Source organism: Oncorhynchus mykiss, chromosome 9 (assembly GCF_057628025.1).
Source record: "Oncorhynchus mykiss isolate SJ-2025 chromosome 9, ASM5762802v1, whole genome shotgun sequence".
In the NCBI taxonomy this organism is placed as follows: domain Eukaryota; kingdom Metazoa; phylum Chordata; class Actinopteri; order Salmoniformes; family Salmonidae; genus Oncorhynchus; species Oncorhynchus mykiss.
This window is the reverse complement of record NC_143030.1, coordinates 44,347,611-44,374,885: the sequence shown is the minus strand read 5'-3', so window position 1 is coordinate 44,374,885 and position 27,275 is coordinate 44,347,611. Positions and strand designations below refer to the sequence as shown.

The 27,275-nt window shown below is 43.1% G+C and overlaps 2 protein-coding genes across 4 annotated transcripts in view; one reads left to right on the top strand and one right to left on the bottom strand.

The window, feature by feature from the left end:
• The first annotated feature begins 4,599 nt into the window (after positions 1 to 4,599).
• Positions 4,600 to 6,427, top strand: LOC110532033 (sperm microtubule inner protein 11). 3 transcript variants are annotated; one of them, XM_021615619.3, is made up of 4 exons: positions 4,600 to 4,938; positions 5,376 to 5,594; positions 5,686 to 5,824; positions 5,922 to 6,427. In XM_021615619.3, exons 1-4 carry the CDS (start codon positions 4,803 to 4,805, stop codon positions 5,968 to 5,970), a joined length of 543 nt encoding a protein of 180 aa, XP_021471294.1. In that variant the 5' UTR covers positions 4,600 to 4,802; the 3' UTR covers positions 5,971 to 6,427. The 3 variants fall into 3 exon arrangements, with proteins under 3 accessions (XP_021471294.1, XP_090040396.1, XP_090040395.1); XM_090184269.1 differs by having other exon boundaries at positions 4,690 to 4,938; positions 5,409 to 5,594; XM_090184270.1 differs by lacking the exon at positions 5,376 to 5,594 and having other exon boundaries at positions 4,618 to 4,938.
• Positions 6,428 to 7,104: 677 nt separating this feature from the next.
• Positions 7,105 to 27,275, bottom strand: part of adcy6a (adenylate cyclase 6a) — a 50,586-nt gene continuing 30,415 nt past the window's right edge. The window contains exons 4-23 of the mRNA XM_021615618.3: positions 17,645 to 17,794; positions 17,359 to 17,480; positions 16,202 to 16,313; positions 15,977 to 16,104; positions 15,647 to 15,805; positions 14,974 to 15,115; positions 14,320 to 14,448; positions 14,024 to 14,052; positions 13,682 to 13,829; positions 13,479 to 13,576; positions 13,311 to 13,398; positions 13,099 to 13,215; positions 12,818 to 12,976; positions 12,464 to 12,639; positions 12,310 to 12,363; positions 11,989 to 12,121; positions 11,601 to 11,864; positions 11,206 to 11,410; positions 10,857 to 10,981; positions 7,105 to 10,536 (exon numbers count right to left, since the gene is read on the bottom strand). Of these exons, the coding sequence (XP_021471293.1) occupies positions 10,408 to 10,536; positions 10,857 to 10,981; positions 11,206 to 11,410; positions 11,601 to 11,864; positions 11,989 to 12,121; positions 12,310 to 12,363; positions 12,464 to 12,639; positions 12,818 to 12,976; positions 13,099 to 13,215; positions 13,311 to 13,398; positions 13,479 to 13,576; positions 13,682 to 13,829; positions 14,024 to 14,052; positions 14,320 to 14,448; positions 14,974 to 15,115; positions 15,647 to 15,805; positions 15,977 to 16,104; positions 16,202 to 16,313; positions 17,359 to 17,480; positions 17,645 to 17,794 (2,667 nt within the window). The 3' untranslated portion in view covers positions 7,105 to 10,407. The remainder of the gene's footprint in view (positions 10,537 to 10,856; positions 10,982 to 11,205; positions 11,411 to 11,600; positions 11,865 to 11,988; positions 12,122 to 12,309; positions 12,364 to 12,463; positions 12,640 to 12,817; positions 12,977 to 13,098; positions 13,216 to 13,310; positions 13,399 to 13,478; positions 13,577 to 13,681; positions 13,830 to 14,023; positions 14,053 to 14,319; positions 14,449 to 14,973; positions 15,116 to 15,646; positions 15,806 to 15,976; positions 16,105 to 16,201; positions 16,314 to 17,358; positions 17,481 to 17,644; positions 17,795 to 27,275) is intronic.

The window sequence follows — 27,275 nt, the reverse complement described above, 5'->3', positions numbered from 1 at the left end:
GTTTATCGATAGCCTAGCATAGCATTATGCCTTGCTACCAGCAGGCAACCTTGTCACAAATCAGAAAAGCAATCAAATTAAATAGTTTACCTTTGATGAACTTCGGATGTTTTCACTCACGAGACTCCCAGGTAGATAGCCAAAGTTCATTTTTTCCCCAAATATTATTTTTGTAGGCGAAATAGCTCCGTTTGTTCTTCAGGTTTGGCTGAGAAATCGCCCGGAAATTGCGGTCGCGACAAAGCCGAAAAATATTCCAAATTAGCTCCATAATATCGACAGAAACATGGCAAACGTTGTTTATAATCAATCCTCAAGGTGTTTTTCTAATACCTATTCGATAATATATCCGTCGGGACAATTCGTTTTTCAGTAGGACCGATTGGAGTAATGGCTACCTCTGTATTTTACGCAAGAATCTCTCTTGGAGCCACCATGTGATCACTTACGCAATGTGGCCGCCTACGGCTATTCTTCAACATAAATGCGTAAAACTACGTCACCATGCTGTTAACACCGGGGGGAATACGTAGAAAGCGTAAGCTCGTTGATGGCACATTCACAGCTCAATAGGGACTCATTGGAACGCAGCACTTTCAAAACCTGGGGCACTTCCGTTTTTGATTTTTCTCAGGCTTTCGCCTGCAACATCAGTTCTGTTATACACACAGACAATATCTTTACAGTTTTGGAAACGTTAAAGTGTTTTCTATCCTAAGCTGTCAGTTATATGCATATTCTAGCATCTTGTGCTGACAAAATATCCTGTTCAAAACAGGAACGTTTTTTTTTCCAAAAATGAAAATACTGCCTCTAGAGCCGCAACCTCTTGAGTGTAGGGGGCAGTATTTTGATGTTTGGATGAAAAACGTACCCAAATGAAATTGCCTATTTCTCAGGCAAAGAATCTAGAATATGCATATAATGGTCAGATTAGAATAGAAAACACTCTAAAGTTTCCAAAACGGTCAAAATATTGTCTGTGAGTATAACAGAACTGATATTGCAGGCGAAAACCTGAGGAATATCCAACCAGGAAGATCTGTTTTTCCTGAAACCTCTCATTTCCATTGCATGCCTTCCCTCCATTTAAAGGGATATCAACCAGATTAATTTTCCTATGGCTTCCACATGGTGTGAACAGTCTTTAGACATAGTTTCAGGCTTTTATTCTGAAAAATTAGTGAGAAAGATCACATCGCGTCATTGGATGGCTGGGTGCCAGCATAGTTTTGCATGCGTGAGCAGCTTGCAGCAGACATTTTCTCTCTCACTCCTATTGAAAAAGCTACGGTCCGGTTGAAATATTATCGATTATTTATTGTAAAAACAACCTGAGGATTGATTATAAAAAACGTTTGACATGTTTCTACGAACTTTACGGATACTATTTGGAATTTTCGTCTGCCTCGTTCTGACCGCTCGAGCCTGTGGATTTCTGAACATAACTCGCCCAAAGGGAGGTTTTTGGATTTAAAAATAATCTTTATGGAACCAAAGGAACATTTATTGTGTAACTGAGAGTCTTGTGAGTGCAAACATCCGAAGATCATCAAAGGTAAGCGATTCATTTTATTATTAAGAAGTTAATGCAGCTGGTGGCCACACCAGATACTGACTGTTACTTTTGATTTTGACCCCCCCCCCCTTTGTTCAGGGACACATTATTAGATTTATGTTAGTCACAAGTCTGTGCAACTTGTTCAGTTTATGTCTCAGTTGTTGAATCTTGTTATGTTCATATAAATATTTTGCTGAAAATAAACGCAGTTGACAGTGAGAGGACGTTTCTTTTTTTGCTGAGTTTAAATGCACCACGGAGTTCAAGTAACAGACACATCTCAACATCAAGTTGAGTGGGACTGTCATTTGTTTTTTAACAGGACAATGACCAAAAACACACTTCCAGGCTCTTTAAGGGCTATTTGACCAAAAAGGAGTGCTGCATCAGATGACCTGGCCTCCACAATCACCCGACCTGAATTCAGTTGAGATGGTTTGGGACGAGTTGGACTGCAGAGTGAAGGAAAAGCAGCCAACAAGTGCTCAGCATATGTGGGAACTACCTCAATAATGTTGGAAAAGCATTCCACATGAATCTGGTTGAGAGAATGCCATAAGTGTGCAAATCTGTTATCAAGGCATGACAGGTGGCTACTTTGAAGAATCTAAAATCTAAAATATATTTAACACTTTTTTGGTTACTACATGATTCCATATGTGTTATTTCATAGTTTTGATGTCTTCACTCTTATCCTACAATGTAGAAAATAGTAAAAGAAATAAAGAAAAAACCCTTGAATGAGTAGATGGGTCCAAAATTTGGACCGGTACTGTATATACAGTGGGGCAAAAAAGTATTTAGTCAGCCACCAATTGTGCAAGTTCTCCCACTTAAAAGATGAGAGAGGCCTGTAATTTTAATCATAGGTGCACTTTAACTATGACAGACAAAATTAGAAAGAAAATCCAGAAAATCACATTGTAGGATTTTTAATGAATTTATTTGCAAATTGTGGTGGAAAATAAGTATTTGGTCAATAACAAAAGTTTATCTCAATACTTTGTTATATACCCTTTATTGGCAATGACAGAGGTCAAACCTTTTCTGTAAGTCTTCACAAAGTTTTCACACACTGTTGCTGGTATTTTGGCCCATTCCTCCATGCAGATCTCCTCTAGAGCAGTGATGTTTTGGGGCTGATGCTGGGAAACATGGCCTTTCAACTCCCTCCAAAGATGTTCTATGGGGTTGAGATCTGGAGACTGGCTAGGCCACTCCAGGACCTTGAAATACTTCTTACGATTCACAGTAGCTATTACAGCGAAATCATGTCATGCGATTGTTTGAGGACGGCGCCCCACATCAAAATATTTTTCCACCGGCACAGGTTTCATAAATTCATAATAGCGATTAAATATTTGTTACTTTTTGAAAATCTTACTGTCATCTGTCATCCAAAGCGTCCCAGCTATAACATGTAGTGTCGTTTTGCTTGATAAATCCTTCTTTATATCCTAAAAAGTATTTTTAGTTGGCGCCATCGATTTGAGTAATCCACTCGTTCAACATGCTGAGAAAGGAATCTACCAAAAATCTACCACTCAACTTTGTTTCAACAAGTCAAAATATGTTTCTATGTACTCCTCAGATACCCTAAAATGTAATCAAATTATAATATTTCTTACGGAAATAAGTATGTTCCATAGGAAACCGATTTTAGCAGGTGCGTCTTGTCTTCATGGCGCGACCAAACACGAATTTCCAAGACTGTGTCCCTATACTAAAACTGATATTTCTTATTCGTTTTGGAAGTTACAAGCCTGAAACCTTGAACATAGACTGCTGACACCCTGTGGAAGCCATAGGAATTGCATCCTGGGAGCTAGAATTCAGTATGCCCCTATACTATCCATTGTAAGTGCATGGTCTCTAAATAAAACAAAAATTCCGGTAGATTTTTCTTTGGATTTTCTCCTATCTTATCTATTGTGTTATATTCACCTACATTATTTTAACATTTCTACAAACTTCAAAGTGTTGTCTTTCCAATGGTACCAATATGTATATCCTGGCTTCAGGGCCTGAGCAACAGGCAGTTTACTTTGGGCAAGTCATTCAGGTGGAAATTGAGAAAAAAGGGGCCTAGTTGGAAACATTTGTGGTCTATTTATTGTGTGCCTTCTGAACCGCTATAAAGAACGTTTGTCACAGTGCCTACAATAAACACAGTACATGCATTATTTGAAGTAAGATGTTAAACTGGCAAATAGAGCACAATGTTGATTTTTTTTCTTTATTTTCTCTTTCTTCTTCTTTTTTAAAATAGTAATATGTTTCCTTAGTCATTGTGGTCTTAGTTTACATTTGTGTTGCTGTTCTTGTCCATTAGTGTTCAGTATTTTGTCATGTTCTACACTGCTGCTTCTTCAACAGATTATTTTATTTAACTAGGCAAGTCAGTTAAGAACAAACTCTTATTTAGAATGACAGCCTAGGAACAGTGGGTTGTTCAGATTATTGACCTTGTCAGCTCATGGATTTGACCTGGCAAACCTTTCAGATACTCACCCAACACTCTAACCACTAGGCTACCTGCCGCCCCAGCTAATGGGGATCCGAATAAAAACTTCTCACCATATCATCGTTCTTAAAATGTATTAATAACCCAATTAGGCACATTTGGGCAGTCTTGATACAACATTTTGAACATAAATGCAATGGTTCATTGGATCAGTCTAAAGCTTTGCACATACACTGCTTCCATCTAGTGGCCAAAATCTGAATTGCTCCCGGGCTGGAATAATACATAATGGCCTTTCTCTTGCATTTCAAAGATGATGGTACAAAAAAAAATACAAAAAAAATGACCTTTTATTCTTTGTATTATCTTTTACCAGATCTAATGTGTTATATTCTCCTACATTAATTTAACATTTCCACAAACTTTAAAGTGTTCCCTTTGAAATAGTATCAATAATATGCATATCCGTGCTTCAGGTCCTGAGCTACAAACAGTTAGATTTGGGTATGTCATTTTAGGCAAAAATTTAAAAAAGGGGCGGATCCTTAATAGTCACATTAGCCTACGTTAGCGCGGGGGACTCATCGATCCTGTAGACCGGTTGGGTTTAGGGAAGATAGGGACGTGCCAAGGATTCAAAATAGCGCTAAACCCGGCTCCACCCACTGATAGGCGGAAGTCCAGCTGATGGGTGGCACTTGTTACCATGGTTCCGTGTAAAACAGAAGACATTGTGATTTATTTACAGAGCGCTTGCCTTGACTTGCCCACGTTTTTATGCTATCCTGGACAGCTTCAGACTGTTGCTGGCGACGGTACTTGATGGCTTTCTTCGGGATAACAAATTTGGGCTATCAAAATCCCATCGGAGACAAGATGCTAGTGAATCCACGAGCGTCTGCTTCCCACCGCGGTGAGTGACAAGGGCTTTGTTAATTCGATCTACATTGGCCTTCGGTTTGGGCAATTCCATAGTAACGGAATTACGCTGAGATTCAGATGTTTCACTTTAAAATGTAGCCATACCAAACAAAAAACATTGATTTCAAAGTTTAACAAACAATATAACTCTATTATGCACACGGATTACTTTTAACAATTTCCAAAGACATTTTTACAAAAACACATTTACCGGAAGAACTGTGTAGATACATGTAGTAACAGAATAAAATTGAGGGACATTTTACCGTAATTCTGTTATCAAACTGTGCATCTGCATTTTTTAATGTTATGTTATTATGTTATTATTTCTAAATATTATAACAAGCAAAAATAATTCCACATTTGTCAGTCGGTAAATTATGATATAAACTTTGTGTTAGTTAATCTGACATGGATAATCATTTGAAGGTAAAAGCACGCCAGACTCCCTGACCTTTACAGATGAGGTTGATTTAAGGAGCTGTACCAAACAGTCAAGACTGCCCCCTATCCAAGTCCAGAGGGGACCCCCAAAATGCACTGATACCTGCAGCATCTACAACCAGCCACCTCCTTTCAGCCCAGACATACACCAGGGGAGCCAGGAGCGATACAGAGAGATGCTCAAACGGGTTCAGACACCCAGATGTCAGTTTATGTGACCTTCTTTTTGCATTAATGGAATACACTTATCATCCCTAGGATCAGTATTGACTGACATGGGCTCTCTCTTCCCTAGCCCCAAACCAGCTGTACTCAGTGCCCCTGACAGACAGCCAGCAGTGTGGATGGTGGATGCCCAATGGAGGCCAACAGAATACGCAGGAACGCTGGACCCAAGTCAGACGATTCCCCCGCAAGAACAGTGAGATGACCAAGTGAGTGTCATGTCTGACTTTAGCTTCACGATTTGTTTCTTGGAAGTCAGATGTGTCAGTGGCCTTGTTCTCACTCTGCCTACTGCTTTTTCCTCAGGTTTGTGAAAGAGATGTCAATGACGGACCGGGAGTTCAGCTTATTCTGATTTCCTATCCTGCAGTAAGACACGCATTCCCACGATCCCAAGACCATTGGGGCTATTGTAAGGACTCTTGTGGTTTGATAAACGGCCACTTTCGTCATAGCATGCTATATTTTTTGGAGCTACTGTATCATGCAGACGTCAATTGACGTCTGCCTTTCAACTGGTACAGTTGAGCTGTTGCCTCCCTCCAGAGGAATGAAATGGTAATACCCACAAGGAAAGAATAGGGAGTTTTGTTTCAGTAATTAGCTACTGTCACTCAGTAAGAGCATTCAGTAGACCTTAGATCATTCAGGAGACCTTGGGGACAGTAACTGAATATCTGGGATCGGGTATATTGTTACGGAATAGTGTCTAGCTGCCAAATATTTGATAGTGTGTTTGTATTTTTGGTAAAGCTTGTATTTTGCATCATTTCAGTACATCAACGAAAGCAATACAATGATAACTAAACGTTTTCCTTGTGTTATCTTTAAAACTTTTTTTCTACATCAGCTAACATTACAGTATCATTATTAGGACATATGAGGTCAAAGGAATATCCAGAAATGTTTTTTTTTTAATGTTACTGGAACGTTATTAGGCACCAGTCATTTTTTAAAACTTTCTGTCAGTACACTTTTGGCGGCATAACAGGCCTTCAGACAATCATGATCTTTGCCCTATCCTAACTCCTCCCTCGCCTGGTAGGATCCTTCCCTGTTCTCTCGTATGCAGTGTGCTTTAACTTGCTAGTCCCTTTCCGATATGCACGCGTAAATGTAATGATCTGGGAGAGAGCCACTCTGCCCGAGGAGCGACGCTGTTTCCGATTACAGGGTCATTGAGTGAGTCAGTCAACCCACGCACCCATCTCAATGGTGGCCTTTAAAAATTCAGAGGACGTGGCTGTAGCTACCAAGTTCCTGTATGTTTGGCACTGCAACTCCTTCATGACAGTGCATGGAGGGACAAAGCTACGAATCCTCTCCTGTATGAACGTTTGTGGGTATCTGTGGCTGCTTGCTCTCAACATCCTCTAAGGCTTTCATTGGTCAACATCTGCTCAATGACAATCAGCCAATGGTAATCACAGTTTTTACAGCAGGTAAAGAAAGCTGCACTAATACCGCATACAACTAATCAAAACAGCCATTGATTTTAAGATTTTTTTTTATTCAAGGGGAAATGTTATTTTTCTCTTTGTCAAAGTCCCCAACTCTTGTCCTTCAACTCAGGGGTAGAAAACAAACTAACAAAAAGGAAAGGGTTTCGAAAGGGGTTCATTAGGCCTGAACAAAACACTGTTTCAGTAGCACTGGGACAACCCTCTTCCTCCCCTGTCCCCTAAAAACATCCCAAGAGTCAACAATCAACCTCCACCCAACCCAAAGACAGGACAGCCCATAGAAATAGAATGGACACAACGTGCATCATCTTACTTACCACATCCATTCTATGTATTATATTTCTATGTGAATCACTCTTAGTTGGTCACCTATGTCATTTATCGATCCCATGACCTTTACTGTTGCCTGGCGGTCCCACACGCTCAAGGCCAAATATCACTGCACTGGGAGGGACCAATAGCACGAGGCAGTATTAGCTTGCTTTGGTACGAACATGATCAACTGTTACTGTAGTTGCCATAGTTAAGTATGGTAGAGAGAGGAACGATGGCTGGGGTGTTTTGAGGATGTTATGAGGAAACGTAAAGTCAAAATGAACTCAGTGTTGTGTCAATGCTACGGTCAATAACTGATTTAGATTAGCTTTCACAGGCTCTCTCGCTCTACCCTTCCCGCTCTATGTTTAACATACTGTGAAACTCAGATGTGGCAATCAGGCACAGTTCCTGCTCACACTGTATTCTCCAGTGGCTTGTTCAATTAAGCTTGAGTTCAAGTAGGAAATACTGCTCACACTGCTGATTGTGTCCCGTTTCTCTGCCCTGAAGTCCGATAGGAAGGGGATCAGCTCTCCACCTGACTGAGTCGAGTCTTGAAGTAGTGTTTGCGCAAAAAAAGGTACAGTGTATAATTAGTTTATCTGCGTGTAAACACTTCAGTCCTTCGTGATTGGGGAATATGCACCACTTGGGGTTTGATGCAAAAGCGACAGCTAATGGGTATGTGTCAGCAGGTCTAGAGCCAGTGTTTGAATACTGTAGGGTGGTGAGGGAACAGCGCTGAGTGAGTTGGCTGCAGTTGATCAGTTGGTACCAATGAGCTTGAGCTTACGTCTGGCATTTTAAAAGAAAGCGTTCTGCTCTTTGATCCTTATCGTTGGAATGGAAATATCATAATGAGCATAATAATGAATCATAATTCTAATCATAATAATAACAGCCATAAGAATAATGCAAATGATGAATACAGAGGTGATACAAGGTACCCAACGTTAAAAACAGAATGAAAAGAGGATAATACAATCAGACATGCTTTAGAGAAGTTAAGTTTGGCAAGAAAGCAGTTTGTCCCATTATTAAAACCTCACAGTGAAAATAGTTATAGGCCTTCCAAGATGACAAAGCACAGTAATCATTATTTTCCTCGTCAATCTACACACAATACCCCATAATGACAAAGCACATACAGGTTTTATATATATATTTTAAACATATTTTTAAAAAAAAATTAAACGATCACATTCACATAAATATTCAGACCCTTTACTCAGTACTTTGTTGAAGCACCTTTGGCAGCGATTACATCCTTGAGTCTTCTTTGGTATGACGCTACAAGCTTGGCACACCTGTATTTGAGGAGTTTCTCCCATTCTTCTCTGCAGATCCTCTCAAGCTCTGTCAGGTTGGATGGGGAGCGTCACTGCACAGCTATTTTCAGGTCTCTCCTGAGATGTTTAATCGGGTTCAAGTCCGGGCTCTGGCTGGGCCACTCAAGAACATTCAGAGACTTGTCCCGAAGCCACTCCTGCGTTGTCTTGGCTGTGTTCTTAGGGTCGTTGTCCTGTTGGAAGGTGAACCTTCACCCCAGTCTGAGGTCCTGAGCACTCTGGAGCAGGTTTTCAATCAAGGATCTCTCTGTACTTTGCTCCGTTCGTCTTTCCCTCGATCCTGACTAGTCTCCCAGTCCCTGCCGCTGAAAAACAGGTGGACTCCAATCAAGTTTGAGTCCATAGCAAAGGGTCTGGATACTTATGTAAATAAGCTATTTCTGTTTTTTCTAATTACGAAAATTTGCCATTATGGGGGATTGTGTGTAGATTGATGAGGGTTTTTATGTATTTAATACATTTTAGAATAAGGCTGTAATGTAACAAAATGTGGGAAAAGTGAATAGTTTTTGAATGCATTGTATATATGCACCAGTGCATCTAATGCCCAGGTTTTCCCCTCGATGGTTCTGGGACATCTTTTTTTAGTTTTGAGTCCTTTCATTTCCATTTGTACAGAAAACATACCTCATTGAAAGGGACGGCGCAGTTGGCCGTATATGCCTTTATGGCCATGACGTATACAGCTGTGCCTTGGATGCTCAAGCTCTGAGCTGTTATAGCTGGACTGAGCCATGGAGCGGGGAACCAATCTGACAAGGGTTTAGGAGGAGGGGGACCATCATCCTGGGTGGAACTGCCATTTCCTCTCATTTTGTTGAACCTTCTCCCCCGGACTTAAAAAAGGCTTCCAAGCCACTATTTACTATTGAATTACATGTTTTAGAGATGAGGCAGAGTAATTCTACAGATGTCATCGATGATAAACTGTGCTTGACCTCAAAATGAAAGTTGTTACACATTTTGCCCATACTGAGAAATAGCCTTTGGCACTGAAGTACAAAGACTGAGGATATTGCCGTGCAACAGATTGAGTTAGTGATAATGGCAGACTTCCGCGAGAACATAACAGACAAGTCTTGCCTTGTTTTTTTGTAAATACTTTGGTCTTTGGTCAATATTTTCCTTCTCAATTATACACACACAAATATGCATGTACATACACACTTGTAATAAACTGGATATTTGTGCACGCACTTTTTCATAAAGGACTTTTTGCACAAAACATCAAGACTAAAATAAATAAGTAACCCAGAAATAAAACATGAGTACCTGTTTCATAATTATCCCGAAATAAAAAATGACAGAAAAAAATCACACATAATGAAGAAAAAAAAAAAAAAAAAGTAGCCTTATGTACAGCTTTTTCCTTCATTTGACACAGGCTAAAGGCGTTGTTTTAAATAGACAAACTTTGCAACTTTCAAGTAGCCTGAGAGAGAGGCTAGACATGAGAAAAACACTCATCCTTCCAAAACATGGCTGCCACACAAGAACACTTTCCTTCTCAAATCCTGGAGTCTCATAGTCTTTTCTCTTTGCTCGGGTTTCAAGTGATGGCGTCGCTAGTTGTTAGCCGCTAGCTCGCGGTGCCTGTCCTCCCTCAATAGTGCTGCCGTGTCCTTGCAGTGGGAATGGTCCCGGCTAGCGCTGCCACGGCTGCTAACTATTGGGTGGTCCATCATTCAGGAAGTAGGTCGTCATTTCCCCTTTACCCTTGACCTTAACGACCCCACGACACTCCAGAACGTAGCCGATATCTGAAAGCACCTGGTGGAGGTCCGTGGTCACCTGAGGAGAGTGCGGAAAAATGAATAACAGAAACAAAAAAGTTGTTGGCTAAAATACAAGGTGAGACATTTTTTTTGCACTGTGACCTACTTGTTGTGTGTAGGTACTCACATGTATATGTAACTGACAGATGCACACACACAAGCACACTACATGTTTAATGATTTTAAATGTATGTAATTTGTAAAGTATTTTGTTTGTCGGACCCCAGTAAGACTAGCTGTCGCCATTGGCGCCGGCTAATGGGGACCTTAATGCAAAAAAAACATTAGGAGCTGAGTATGAGCTACTGAGTGTTAACTGATTGACATTCTCCATACCTGAATGCGGTCGGGGACTCCTGTGCTGTCCATGCGACTGGCCACGTTGACCGTGTTCCCCCAGATATCGTACTGTGGCTTCCGTGCTCCAATCACCCCTGCCACCACTGGCCCAATGTTCAGACCTGAGAAAAGAGAGCCAGTTATTAACATAGCGGTTATTCATACCAAACTCACGCATCCAACTAAATTCTACTCCATTTACTATCAACCAACTCTCTCTTTGGTCTGCCATTCCGGTTTCCATCCCACTCAATTCCTGTCTGTTTCAGAGGTTCGTGTGAACTTCAACCTCACCTAGCTTGTTTAAAGCTTTGTTTTCCCTTGTTTTCAGACTGTTTCCCCTCACCTATCTTCATCTGGAAGTTGTTGAAGGAATGCTCGTTGATGTACTTCATCTGCTCCCTCAGTCTCATGGCGTAGTCGGCCAGAGCCGTGATGTGGGAGCGGCCCTCGCGGTCGTAGGTGGAGTCATTGAGACCCGAGGCGGCCATGTAGGTGCTGCCGATGGTCTTGATCTTCTCCAGCTGACGGAACCTCTCCTCACTGATGATCTTAGAGCAGGACAAAACACACACAGGCTCAGGTTCGAGACAGACCAAAAAAAGAATCCTGTTTAAATGCATGAGGACCGAAGATGATAGTACCGAAAATTCACCAAAGGGCAAAAGACACTGAATTAACAATGATACTCGGCCTCCAAAATCCCATGGGCTAACCCTCTCCTATCCTCTCCCTCTTTACCTCGTCAAAGTCGGCGATGATCTCGTTGAGCAGCCGGAGGCACTCCACTCCCTCGTTGTTGGCCTCCAGCTCCACGTAGAACTCAGAGAAGTTGGAGATGGAGGCGAACATGACGGCCACACACTCACAGGACTGGTAGTAGAGCTCGTCGTTCCTCCGCTCCCGCGCCAGGAAGTGAGCGGCCACGTCCTTGGGCAGGATGTTGTGGAGGAGGCGGCGGTTGTACGCCTGCAGCTCCTCCATCTCCTCCTTCTCTTCTGTGGCCTGGAAGTAGGATGTGAGGGAGCAATGTTAAGATAGGTGGGTGGGTGGGGGGGGGGGACATCTTACGCTACACTGTTCTGCTGTAGTCAAGGAAGAGGAGTGCTCCCCTGTAGGCTCATGGTACCTGTAGTTTCCAGAGGAAGTCGAGGCGTGACGTGGACTCCACCTGCTGGGCGTGGAGGTAGAGCGCCAGCACAAACACAGTGAGAATCACAGGAGTCATGACCCTCAGGGAAACTTTGGTCTCACTGAACGGGCTGCAGAGAGACGGAAGAGGAGGTCAGAGAGAAATTGCTAGAAAGAAAACAAAGAAAGACACAAGCCAAACCGCAGAAAGACGGAGTGAGTCAAAGAAAGAGAAACTGGGCCATACACACATCCCTACACAGATCTAAAATTATTATTTTTTAAACGATTTCAGAAAATATTTTGAATCCAAACCTACCACTCGTCTGTAGTTTCATTGAAACGGGACCATTGAATAGTTTCATTGAAATCACTGGAGGTGAAAGATAAGAAAAGGGTTTAGTCAAATCCACTTTCAAAGGAAAACATGTACGACCACGTTGTGCCCTCCTGAACGCAGCCCCAGTACTCACAGGGCATTGGAGGTGACGAAGAGGTCAGCGCTGTCGAACAGCGCCACCTGTGGCCACTCCACCAGCAGCAGGAAGGTGAGCTGGATGAGCAGCATGAGGGCCAGCTTGCCTATACTGCTGATCTGGAGGAAAACTGAACACGCCAGCAGGGTCAGCAGCACACTGTAGCTGAAATACTGAGGGAGAGAAGGACAGAGAGGATTTGTCAACTTTTAGTCTTCATTGATTGATTGATGATCCGATTGATCTGTTATTACGAAGAACATAAAAGGTATTTTCTGGTCCATATAAAGACGTGTGAAAAACGTTGTTTTTCCAATCGGCAAACCTGACATCAGTGACACACCCACTCACCTCTGGGAAGGGGCATGAAGGGCCCTGGCTGGGACAGATCTCTAGACCCCCGTCTACAGACACAGACAGGTTGCGGATGAGACATGGCGTCACCATGGCAACAGAGATGTTCAGCTCCCGGGAGATACAGACCACCAAGCTCTCTGTGTCACAGGCAAACTGCAACAGAGGAGACGCACACAAACATGTTAATTTGTGTGTGTGTGTGTGTGTGTGTGTGTGTGTGTGTGTGTGTGTGTGTGTGTGTGTGTGTGTGTGCGTGTCAATCTGTTCAGTCTCACCATGTTGACAAAGGCAGAGATGAAGACGAGGATGATGGTGAACACCCCCACCAGAGTGCTGTTGGTACGAGACTGGACTATCTTCTTTGACACCGTCTGCATCGCAGCTGGAAACAGCTGCAGGAGAGGAGGAATAGAGGAAAGAAAGTTTAGTGTCCGGAATGCACGTGGGTGTGTACACTAGGTAATGTGTGTGTCGTGGAGGTTCCTACCTTAACGCAGGAATATATGGCACAGATGAAGAGGATGTTGGCGAGGATGATGAAGATACTGATGTAGATCCCTAGCATGACCGGGGTGCTGCAGGACAAGACACACAGACGGAGGACTCAGAAACGTGTACGCGCATGTGCGCGTGTGCGTGTGTGTGTGTCACTCACTGTGGAAATATGACAATCTGGATGAAGGAGATGAAACAGAAGACCAGGAGAGTACAAGCTACGTAACCCCCGAAGCGATCGTCCACCTTCTTCGAATACTACCAGAGAGACAGATCAAAACCTGTTAAAAACGGACTCAGCAGAAAGCATCAGGGGACTAATACTCCAGGGATGAACTAAATAATGCCCAGAGGCAGACAGACCTTTTTTTCCAAGCTGGACGTCTGGAAGGTGAGCAGGAACTTCTTGACGTGGTCCTTCCTCAGCTGGTCGATGCTGCGGGCGTCGATGGCTCGCCCCAGAAACTCATCCACCTCATCCTCTGGGTTCATTGCCTCCTGGGCACCACGGCTGGAAAGGGGAAGAGTAGCGAGGGAGGGGGAGAGGCGGGAGCGAGAGAGCGAGGGAGAGAAGAGAGGTCAAATGGTAAGACCTTTAGAGTACGCGAAAGTGTATCTTGGCGCGTGTGCCTGTCTACCTGGGTGTGTATATAGGTGACGTTATGTGTGTGTATCCCAAAAATCCTCAGGGCAATAACCACTCACTTGTCTTTGCTGGATGACTCATCAATCCCCTGAGAAAGAGAAAGAAAATTAGGATGAACCAACATACAACAACCCAGAGGAGAGATGTAAAACAGAAGGATTAGGCAATAGATAAAACCCTGGCTGTGAGAGATGCAGCTGGCCCTCAGGAGACAGGGGAGGAAGAGACAGCAGAGACAATTGGTGGACACACAGAGCTCTCTCAGGAGAGGTGACATTAATGGGTGAGACGATTGAGAGACTATAAGTAGAAGCCGGAGAGGTACAGATAAGCCGAGAGAGAGGTCCAGCCTCACCATCTGTCTGAAGACTTTGGAGTCCTTGGTCCTGGAGAACCTTGTGTCGGGCACCCAGGGAGGCATCAGGCCCTCGTTGGAGTTGGACCGCGTCCTCTGCATCTTGGCCATCATGTCCTTCTCGTCTTTCTACACAGAGGAAAGCACACACACACACAGAGAGAGAGAGAGAGAGAGAGGAAGAGGTTAGACAAATTGATCCGGTGAAACCCTGGTGTGGATTAAAGAGGTGCAACCCAACATAAAAAAAGACAACGGTTATTCCTGCCCACTTTTTAAGGCATCCCCAAGAGTTTCTAACCCTGGTGGAAATGTAAAGCTGATTGGAATGGGTGAGAAACATTACTGATCTCTAGTGTCCAGTATAATGTTTGTGGCTAAATAGAGTACAGCTACGGACCAAACGATGAATGTTCCAGTCGCGTCGGGGACAACTGTAACATTTGAGCTAACCCTAAACCCTTCTCCTAACCTTAACCACCTTCTCCTAACCAGCTATGTTCATTCTCCTAACCAGCTGCGCTAGTTGTCATAACCTGCTACATTGTCACTTTCGGTCCATAGAGGTACTCCCATCTTGCCAAAACTCTGCATACTGTAACAGAACTGTATGTGTGGTGGTTGGCAGGTGTAGGAAATAGTTTTGTTACTAACCCTTTTCTGGCTGCAGCCCAGAACCAGGAAGGTCTCGATGCTGTTCTCCTTCAGGTAAGCGTTCCTCTCCCCCCCGAACCCAGGCTCCACCTCATAATCCCCATTCAGATACTGCAGAGTGGCCTTGGTTATGTGGATCCTCCTGGAAAAGGGACACAAGGTCAGTCTCTCTCTCTCTGGGTCTGTTTTTTATTTATTTTTATTTCACCTTTATTTAACCAGGTAGGCAAGTTGAGAACAAGTTCTCATTTACAATTGCGACCTGGCCAAGACAACGCAAAGCAGTTCGACACATACAACGACAAAACAAACATACAGTCAATAATACAGTAGAAACAAGTCTATATACGATGTGAGCAAATGAGGTGAGATAAGGGAGGTAAAGGCAAAAAAAGGCCATGGTGGCAAAGTAAATACAATATAGCAAGTAAATATAGCAAGTAAAACACTGGAATGGTAGATTTGCAGTGGAAGAATGTGCAAAGTAGAAATAAAAATAATGGGGTGCAAAGGAGCAAAATAAATAAAATAAATACAGTAGGGAAATAGGTAGTTGTTTGGGCTAAATTATAGGTGGGCTATGTACAGGTGCAGTAATCTGTGAGCTGCTCTGACAGTTGGTGCTTAAAGCACTGTGTGTCTGTGTGTGTGTGTGTGCGTGTTTTTCCCTCACCCTGCCTTGCCCCCAGCCTCCATATGGTTGGCTAGTGTGACATCATTGGACCACACGTCAAACTGCCACTTCCTGAGTCCCAGCACCCCACAGTGCACACGGCCACTGTGGATACCCACACGCATGTTCACGTTGACCCCTGTCACCTCTCGCACCAGCCTACACACACACACACACACACATACACACACAGAAGATGTATGTTCCATTTCTTTCCAAAAAACACATGATACCCCAACAGACCGAGGCAATACATTATACATATTTTAATGATTTTTCATGTCTAGAAAATATGCCATCTCCCCACACACAGACGTTCCTCATACTCACGAGATGGCCTCTATCATGTCAACGCCCATCTCCACACAGCAGTGGGCGTGGTCAGCGCGGGGCTCAGGAAGCCCAGACACACAGTAGTAACAGTCGCCCAGGATCTTGATACGCAGACAGTGGTTCTCCTACAGAGAGAGATTAACACAGGACACTGAATGGAGGAAAATGAACAAAATGGGGAGAAGGCGAAAAGAGAGAGGTGAAAGAGAAATGCTTATTTACCGATGCTAGTTTGTCGAAGCGGGCAAAGAGCTCGTTGAGTGTCATGACCAACTCCTGAGCCGTACACTGAGATGCCAAGCTGGTGAAGCCCTCAATGTCTGCAAACAGAATACTGAGGAAAAATAAAAAGATAGGCTTGATTATTGATTGACTGAATTATCAGATGATCCTTTATCCGCCTCCTCTGCTTGTGTGTGTGTGTGTGTGTGTGTGTGTGTGTGTGTGTGTGTGTGTGTGTGTGTGTGTGTGTGTGTGTGTGTGTGTGTGTGGTGTGTGTGTGTGTGTGTGTGTATCTGAAACTTAGTGTGTATACTCAGTGCTTTAATTGAATCTGGGCTGGAGCTCCCCATCTTTGGGGATTATCTTATATTGGCTGCTGGTAATTAAGTATTCCCTTACTATCCTTAATTAGCCTGCTCTCTATCAAACCCTAAGTGAGTGTGTGTGTGTGTATGAGAATATTGATCTGCAAGTAACACTTCATTTTTCAAGTAATTACTCAGAGATCGATAGCACTAGAAATACCATATTTTAGGACAAATAACTTACTTATGTCCTCTATCATTAGCAACTATAATTTCATTCATTCGGAAAGGGTTGCTTATTATTTGCAGGGAGCTCGTCCTCCGCATTAGGAACGAGCTGAGTTCACTACGTCATTCTAGATTCCGTGTTAACTTAGAAAATGGGTGAGCTACTTTTGCCTGTGTTACTTTCATCCCAGCTCTCCCCTACTGTTGAATATGAGGCACAGCAATTCTAAGAGTAGTTTGCCTAGAGCAATTTTTAAAAAAAACTTTATTTAAACTAGGAAAGTCAGTTAAGAACCAATTCTTATTTACAACGACGGCCTACACCGGCCAAACCCGGACGATGCTGGGCCAATTGTGCGCTGCCCTATGGGACTCCCAATCACAGCCGGTTGTGATACAGACTGGATTTGAACCAGGGTGTCTGTAGTTACGCCTCAAGCACTGAGATGCAGTGCCTTAGACCGCCGCGCCACTCGAGAGCGTGATAAAAGCGCGACAAAACACATGAACATTGTGTTAGACGTTAGAAGTCATAGCTCTTGTCAGTTTGGTTTGATCAAGTAACGCTGTGAATACAGATGTGTTGTTGTCAGGGGTTATAAAGACGAAAGTGTCTATGCTGACCTGACGTTGTCATGTTTCTGGATGTAGATCTTATGGAACATCATGTCTTCCTTTTTAGCGTTGATGTCGGCCTTCATCTCCATGGCAACATGCCTTGGCAACACAGACAGCAACAGGCGCTCCTGAAGTGTTGGGAGAGGAAAAAAAACTGTCTAGGTTAGCAGCTGCATTTAATAGTTATGCCCTTCAAAATTCCTGCTTTCTATCAGTCAATGGAGGTGTTTACAGTGTGTGTTTGTGTGTATCTGTATTAATATATCTGTCTGTCTGTCTGTCTGTGGTGTACCTGCTGCTGGTTCTCTCTCTGCAGGTGCAGTCTGGCCTGAATGTATCCTCTGGTCTCCTGGAAAGCCTGTCTCTGAGACACCTCGGCAGGGTAGTGGGTACATATCCCAATGATGTTAGTGCACAGGAAGATCAGCACATTGGCGTTCAGCTAGAAGAGAGGAGGATAAAGGGAGGGGGGGGGGACATTTAGAGCCTTGACCCCACATTTAAAAATTATCTGTTTTTCCCGTAGCCCTTTACACCTGTATACTGGTTGAAAATGGCAGATTTGGACACTGATAAGTTCCTAGATTGGAACGCAGTGGCTGTACAGTAACATGCTATACATACTGTCAGAGCTCAGGGTCTCTGATTCACAGCGCTGTATCGGTTTTGACTGACCGACGTTCTAAACTTGAGCTGAGAATTAAGAGGACTCAAAAGTATTTTGAAAGATGAGACGTGGAGGATAATAAATACTGCTTTGATGCCATACAAGCAAGCCAAACACCCGTGAGTCCAAATGTGCATTTCACATTTCGCATATCATAAAACTCTGGGATGCAGGGCTGTGTTCCAAACAAAACAACTACAAGTGTGCTTGCTCCAGTTCCTCAACGGCACAACCTGGAGAGCTTCAAAAAAGTAGTTGAAGAATCTTCTTTGAGTCATAAAAGCACATTGAAATGACTTGGGAACTATGCACGTTTTGGAGAGGTGTGTGGCCACTTGGAGACACCAGTTTGACATCTCACTCAAAACTTTGTCATTGATCGTCAACTTTGTCATTTGTCATTGTCTTCTGTTGTACCTACCCCAATTTTTTCCAATACTATTATTATGTTACTGAATGTGTCCAGAGTATTTTCAGATTTAGCTAGCAACAAATATTGCAAAAAGAACAGTAAATGTAAAAATGTACATAAAATCAACAATTTAATGTTTGGATTCAGTCGTGTCAGGTGAACTGTTGTGTCCTCACCTTTAGTCGAATAATTTCCCCATAATCTCCAAACTGTTCGCATTTAATTGCTACCATGGTTATGCATACGCTTTAAAACATTTCAATGTAGCCCTATCCATATAGGCCAATTCCCACAAGTGTAAAGGGTGAAAGGCCCAATGCATTCAAACATTTGATTTCTCTGTGTTTTATGAGAACACTATGAAAACGGGACAATACTGTGAAATTGTGAACATTATGAGTGTAAGAGCTGTTTGAAAAGGCCACCTGAAATCTCAGCCTGTTTTAGTGGGATGGAGTTTTGGCCTGCTTGGTAACATCACCAGGTTGTAAATAGTGTTAATAGCTAGTTAACAGCTTGCTTTCAGACCACTCCCTGACAGTACAAGCTACATTTTTTGCTTAAGAAATGTATCTTTGCTAATGACGCTATTTTTGCTGTATTTGACCATTTTTATTGAAAACAATCACCGTATGGTACTTAGTTGTTACCCAGATAGGATTTGATATGGAGATAAAAACAGCTGCATTGGACCTTTAACATTCTGTGCTAGGGGGCAGAGTAGAGCCATGCTGTGGGTACCTGGATAGGGACTCACTGTACAGAAGCCATACAGTAATGAACTACACAAGGAATCTGACACTGAAATGGTATTTTCCTTGCCATGCAATAAAAGTGGCGCAGGTCTACTGACATTTCTACGGTTGACAACATCTCCAGGAAATGCGCCTAACTCTCTAGATGGGAATTTCAAAGTACACGGATACCTCACAGTGGACCAAGAATATACCGTAATGAATACATGTACCGATAGCATACAATCTACCCTTCCCCCGCCCCATCTTTCTCTCCCGCTCCCTCTCCCCCTCCCCCTGCTAGAGATGAAACTGTTTTCAATTCCATATCACAATTAGTGACCAGAATTATCACGGTTATCAGTATTATCACAGTATTGTTCAAATGTGCTGGAAATGTTCAAAAAGTACTAATACACACACTGAAATCATTTCACCAAGTTTTATATTGAAAACCAACAAACGACAAATAAAATTAGCAGCACTGTGCACTTTTTGTGGGCATAAACACTAAAGTAAAAACATTAAAGATGGCACCATGTGGCCATGACAGGTAGAAGTTCCCCTAGCACAGGTTTAAATGAGCACAACCTTAAGTAAGCAAATAAAATAAACAACAAATACAATTAGCAGCACTCACTTCGTAGTGAGGCACGGCAACCTTCAGGCTTCTCAACAATTTGAAATGGCATCATGTCCTTTGCAATGTAATAGGAAAGGGCTACAGTGAGGTCTTGAGCATTTTTTGATGTGGGTGCATAAGCAGCCTGCCTTTTTAAATGCTTGCTAGAGTGTCTGTGTCACAACTGTAGACGAGGAGGGACCGGTAGCATCACTGGGTTTGCCTGCTGTACGTCCATCTCTGTAAACAAGGGAATAGCAAATGTATTATTGGTATTATTACATTATAATTACACAAACACACACAAGAGTGTGTGAGTATATGCAATTACCCCATGCACAATTTACATACATTCTAATGAGTCTTAAGACTGTGATAGTAATCGCAATGTGCCCAACAATTGACATAAATACGAGGAGCCTTGTATAGGAGTCTATAGTGGTTCTCCTGCTGGAACAGTTGTAGAAACAAGTCGACGTCTACCGGATTTTAAATGAACAAAATATATTGGTTGGGTAAAACTACATAACGTGCTATCGTGTGTAATTGGCGAATAGAGTCTGCAGACACACGACGCATACAACAGCAGAACAACGTGTAGTGTTTTTACAAGAGTTTGCAACACTGAAAGCTTCAGTTACCTGATTGACAAGCTATTAGCAAGTCAGACAGACAAACCATGACATGTTCCCCCCATTCCGAAGTCCCCACATCATGCATTGAGCTAAAAGTTAACTTACCTTGCATTCGCTATAAAGTAGTGGGGTGGTGGTCATGAAGATTGACCCAAGAGATGTGAAGTGTTGCGCCCTTTCGCAGCGATTTTTTGGTTGTTGTTCTGCAGACAAGGTGATATTCGATGAAGTTTCTCAACACTCTTTAAAAAAAAATACGACCACACTTCAGATGTGGTCCTCTTGGAAGGCTGAAAAATCTCCCGAGTGCTGTCACTGCCTTCCGTCATGTTTTCACACAAAACAAAACCCACGTTGCATGCTGCGCCTGCGTCAGACCGTTGCTAAATTTGGTTGATGCTGGACAGTATTTACCGCGAGTTTTTCCAACCCGTGGTAATCAAACACGGTTTTTAATGATAATTCAAATTTGAAACGGTAATACTAATCGTCGGGAATTTTACTGTGGTTGGTCGTGAAACCGGTAACCGTTTCATCCCTACACAGCTCTCTTTCTTTTATTCTATGATGGCTTCCATACAGATTCACAGGTCATATACTGTGTTCAATGACAAAGTGTACTTCTCATGGGCTGAGATGTGCAGTTAAATCATTATAATACCTTACATACATCTGACCTTGTATGGAAATACACAGTATCCATGCATGCACTCCTGCAAACACCCAAATTCACACCCACGCGCGTCCACACATGCACATGCACACCAACAACAGCAACATTAACATTCCCTTTGGAGGCATGCTGATCCTGTTTGTGGAATCGTGTTTCCTCCTGTTCTCATCCCCTCATTGACCACCTCATATGTTTTACAGCTTGCTTTCTGAACTCCTTACACTTTAAACAGGCTTTTTTTTTATGTGTCCTGTGCCTGTCACACTGTCCCCAGAGTGTCCCCAGCTGCAGTGTGGGAAAAACCACTGCCCTTTGACCCGACGAGAAGCAGTTTCCTTTAAAGATGGCCTCTTTTTCACAGCATGCTGCGTGAGAGAGAGAGTAGAAACCCTCCACCCTCCACTGCTTTTAGACACAAACACAGGCTGGCCGCATGCCAACAGGAAACACTGTGATGTCACACCCTATGTGGAGACCCTAAATTAGCACAGACAAGTTGTTATGGTGCTCATGAGGCAGAGAGGGTTAAACAAGGTCACCCCAATCTATACCACATCTTTCCATTGAGGTATAAGAGAATGTATTTTGCCAACCCCCCACGTCTTTCTTTCTCTCTTAGGCTCTCCCTTTACTTAATATGAAAGTGATTCTATCCTTGTAAATATTTGAATCATCCTGAAATAGACAGTCGGGGTGCCACATCATTATGCAGGTGAAGCCTGCCTCCTACTGGGCAGAGACAGTAACACATGTAGGATTGGTTTGAACGACTTCAATTGATTTCAGTTTACAGCAAAACATACAACCGTATTAGTTTCCACACTTTAAAAATATTCCTCCGCCCAAGAATATCTGTAGAGTTTCCGAAGATACTCGCACTCAAACCAAAAAAGGACAAATCCAAAGAGGCCGAGATGCAAAGATATACTTAATTTAATCCATGCTCGAAACAATACAAAGCTGAAAGTGCACGGTGCTAAAAAGTGAGGAGGAAAAAAAAGCAATTTTAGCACTTTTTTGCAATGTGCACTTTCAGCTTTGTATTTTTTTAAGCACGGATTAAATTAAGTATATCTTTGCATCTCGGCCTCCTTGGATTTGTCCTTTTTATGGTTTTATCACGCACCTGCTGCCATTCATTCTAATCCTCAATACAGGCTTCCTCCCAAGAATATTACACAGAAAGGGATGAAATCCCACCAAGCCCAAAATATGTGTGCATTTCGTCAAAGAAAGTCAGTTGGTGGCTAATACCCCCTGATCTCTTAATCCACATCTGACCCATGAATGAACTTTGAACTCTCCCTGACCTTTCCGAAAAACAAGTGCACAGGTGGATATGAGTTTTTACACCAAAGAGGGAAACAATTAAAACAGGAAGAATTAAAGAAGAGAGAAATATACCAGGGACATGGAGAACATGGGGCAAGGGGGGAGTAAGAGATATAGAATGAGAAACAGTCATGGAAAATTGGAGGCAGAAATATTTGTGACCTAAGGGAATGGGGTGGAGACTGGGAGGGGTGAAGGGGGTGAGAATAGAACAAATAGAATAGCATACAATGGACAACAACAGATAACATGGAAGACAGGGGGATGTTGAGTGGAGGAAGGATGTGGTGGTAGTGGAGGGAGAGAGAGATAGTAAGGGAGGGAGCGAGGGGAGGGAGTGAGGGAGGGAGAGAGGGAGAGATAGTAAGGGAGGGAGCGAGGGGAGGGAGAGAGGGAGAGAGAGGGAGAGAGAGATAGTACGGGAGGGAGTGAGGGAGAGAGAGAGAGATAGTAAGGGAGGGAGTGAGGGAGAGAGAGAGGGAGTGAGGGAGGGAGAGGGCAAGAGAGGGAGAGAGTGGAGTGAGGGAGAGAGAGAGAGAGTAAGAGAGGGGAAGGAGTGAGGGGAAGGAGTGAGGGGGAGAGGGAGAGAGAGAGATAGTAAGGGAGGGAGCGAGGGGAGGGAGTGAGGGAGAGTGAGGGAGAGATAGTAAGAGAGGGAGAGAGGGGAAGGAGTGAGGGGGAGAGACGGAGAGAGAGAGATAGTAAGGGAGGGAGCGAGAGAGGGGAGGGAGTGAGGGAGAGAGAGAGCGAGAGAGAGAGATAGTAAGAGAGGGAGCGAGGGGAAGGGGTGAGGGGGAGAGAGAGAGCGAGAGAGAGAGAGCTGGAGAGGACAGATATGGGCCACAGTGACATTAGGCAGATGGCTCCTAGCACTCAGCTCTGTTTACATTACTCTCACTGTTCAAGCAAAAACAGCCCAGAGAGAAGAATGAAACCTGGTATGTGTGTGTGTGTATGTGTGCGTGTTTACTTAAGTGGTCTGTGTGTACAGGTGAATGTATGCTGCCTGTGTGTGTCTAGAGAGTACTGTATGCATATATGTGAGGGAGAGTTGACATTGCCTGTGTGTCTTCTTGCTTGTGACAGAGTGTTGTCTGTGTGTATAGTTGTACTATACGGTATGTATGTAGGATCACAGGCCAGGCCTAATTGCTTGCTTTTCTCAAGAGCGAGAGAGCCTGCAGGTTTACACGACAGCACACACACGTACTGTTCAGGAGCTCCACTCAGCACCATCTATCTACCTGTTGTGGGCCTACACCTGTCCCGGTCTACAGACACACACACACACACACACACACACACACACACACACAGTAATAACCTTATATTGTCCACGCCACAATACAGTAGGACATACTACTATTGTCTATTAATCATTTCCTGTAGTCAAATGACCTAGTGGCCTCATGTTATTAATACTTTTCATCATTTCATAATTAATAAACAGTATGTCTTTTTTTAAACGCCCCAAAAAAACAGTGTTTCTATGACAAACAGTTTTGTCATATTTCAGTCTTCTGTGATGTATATAAAGTGTAATATTGTGTACGCAAACTCAAAATTGAATTACTATTCCAACTCTATATCTGACATGGTACAGGTGTCTTTCTTTTGTATAAAGCCCGTCACGAGATGCATACTTTTGTTTGAAAGTCGATTTCTTCAAGGCGACCGAGAAGCACCGAGAAGCACTGTTTGTGAACCGGATTTAGCCCACTGCGGTAAAAAGTCTATTACATAGTGATTAGGAGGACCCTCTAAAACAATAATGGTTGTAGTATCTCAGGGGGTACAGTCCATACTCAGTGTGTCACTCTGTAGACAGAGAACCTTATCCTTGGTTATCAAAATGGAGTTGCGTAAACCAGTAGTCCCTGATTTAGACAGGTGCAAAAGAACAGCAGCAGCAGCAATGACAAAAACAGCGCAGGATAAATGAAAATGCATTTAAAAGGCCTCTAAAAGGCTTTGCGTGGATGGGCAGGGTCCATCAATAAATGACCAAATGACTCAATGAATCCGCAGCGGAATAAAAGACTGACAGACTCACTCCAGTGATGACCTGAGATGCCAAAGAGTCTACAGTCTATACTTGTCCGTCTAAAACCATACAGAATCTGGTACAACTTTGTTCCTCACAGCAAGAGAACATTCCAGTTGATATGCAGTTCAGTTTTGAATTGGTGCATATTGTTTTGTTCAGTAAAGAAATCCAAAAATGCATTGTTGCAGCTCTCAAATTTATCTATATTTTTAATTTATCTTGGAAACCTCATAATCTTGTTTGATTGAATTGCACCTAAACCTCTTTAAGCATCGTGGCATAAACAAGAATGCATTCTTATGTGGATACACTGAAACATACACAATCAACCACTAGCAATTCACACCCAGTCCCCCAGCCCAGGCCATGCTCCACCACGCTGAACTCCCTTCCTCTCCTCCTTCAACCCCACCACAGCTCCCCCTGCTCTACATCTGCTCTCCCTAGCCATCATCACCCTGGAGGGCCAGATGAAGATGAGAGTGAGTTAATGGAATATCCAGGGGGTTTATTTATAAGTTCGGTTCCTTTATGATGGATTTAGCTCACCGGTCATTTACTTTACCAGGAAGTCTATGCTCTGGCCCCAGTGTCTATAAACATCGTCTTTTAAGGCCAGAGGAGATCCTTTCAACACATCAGTTCCACCAGGGAAACAATTCTACTTAGAAGGAGAGAGAAAGTCAGAATGTATTTGGAGAAAAGAGACAGCTGCGAGAAGAGAAAGAGACAGAAAGAGTGAGTTATGCTAAATAGCGCCTTTCGAATAGTGCCACAGACCACACTTGTGTCCAACCTACTCTGCTAATTTGTCTAGAATCCCTTTTCTAGTTGCCCATTACAAGTCAACCAAGCATTGCCCGAGCCCAACATCTTATACCTTATATGGTTTATGGTCAAAAAGGTTTCCTTTGGGGAACGCTGGCGGTGACCTAATCTCAGAACCCAGAACCAAATCGTACGCACGCTAAAGCTAGCAGCTGACTATTCTTTTAACTTCTGTCACCAGAGATTATGTGTGACCTAAAACTGTCCTGAACTGAGAAGGAGGACAGGGTCTATGTGGGGCCTCGTGCTGCTTATAAAGGGCGTAGAGGCACATATAAGCAGAGTTAGAAAGTAGTGCTGAGTGATAATGTTGTTTATTTTTTGGTTATTAAATAAATAAAACTAAACAACTAAACCACAACCGACCGACGTCTCACCCCACCAATTTTTCTAAAAAAGAAATTGTGAGCCCAACGTGCCGTTTCTCTAGAGAGAAATCAAATTATTCATGAGAGAAATCAAGTCAATAACTATGTGGGACGTTGGGCTTAAGCAAATACTCAACCTAGTTCAGCACAGAAATGTGGTAATGAACTACAATGACCATGATCCACGGCGCCTGTTCTTATCTGCTCGGACAGAGACGGACACAACTGATTACATGTAATCTGATTACAAAAACTATAACTGTAATGTTACATTACCTGTTACAAAACATTGTAATCGGATTACATATACTTCAGAAAAAACAAATTATTACTTCTTGGATTACTTTTATATTCAGAAAGGAGGTTTGCAAAAAATATATACATAACACCTTTATGTTTTCTCAATGACATTCAATTCATTCCACTTATATTTTACATTTCAGCAGATACTCTTATCCAAAGCGATTTACAGTTCCCAGCAAGGACACATATGGTATAGTAGCACTGCAGCAGGCTCATCCCTCCCCTCTTCCTCCCATCCTGCCCTCCTTCTTCCCCCTTTACAATATTCAGCCAACACCCAACACTGAGGAACCGATCACAGCAGGGTGCTAGGAGCTCGGAGTGTTTGTGTGCGTGTGTGTGTGGACGTGTTTGGACCAGACTGGGGAAATTTTGTTAGTCCCCACAAGGTCAAATACTATTTCTAGAGGGTTTAGGGTTAAGGTTAGAATTAGTGTTAGGGTTAGAATTACATTAAGGTTTAGGGTTAGGAGCTAGGGTTAGTTTTAGGGTTAGGGTTAGGAGCTAGGGTTAGGTTTAAGGTCAGGTTTTTGGGTTAAGGTTAGGGTTAGAGTTAGTGTAAGAGTATGGGTTAGGGGTTATGGAAAATAGAATTTTGAACGGGACTGAATTGTGTGTCCCCACAAGGTTAGCTGTACAAGACTGTGTGTGTGTGTGTGTGTGTGTGTGTGTGTGTGTGTGTGTGTGTGTGTGTGTGTGTGTGCGTGTGCGTGTGCATGAGCGTGCGTGTGTGTGCGCGTGTGCGTGAGCGTGTGTGTGTGTGAAACCAGCAACCAGTGGAATCATTTGACACTTGAGCTCGCTTCTCCGAGCATTCCCCCCTCACACCTACTTCCCTTGGGTTACTAGCTGTGACTGTGAGCATGTGATTGTCTCCATGTGCGAGGTTGTTGTTGACTGTTCAGTTACAATCCCATACAGTAAGTCCCATTCGTTAGCTCCTCCCACGCTCTCACACAGACTGAGGTATACAATATTCAAAACAAAAGACCAAAGAAACATGGAAACACCGTATAGTCGACGCGGGCAGGAAAAGGTCCTTAAATCATTAACTTATGTGTCGCAGATAATAGACCTTGATGACACTGATGATGATTATACTACTAATGATGGTGATGTTTTTAAAAAAAATCAATATCCTTCTCTGTCCTCTCCCCTTCTCTGTAACCCCAGGGCTAAAGGGTTGTGGTTAGCATTAGCCCTCGATGTGGCGAAGGCCAGTGCCTCACACCTTGGAAGACTCTGACCTGACAGAGACGCTAGCACCACACAAGGTGTTCACTTAGCAGGCATTGCCCACAT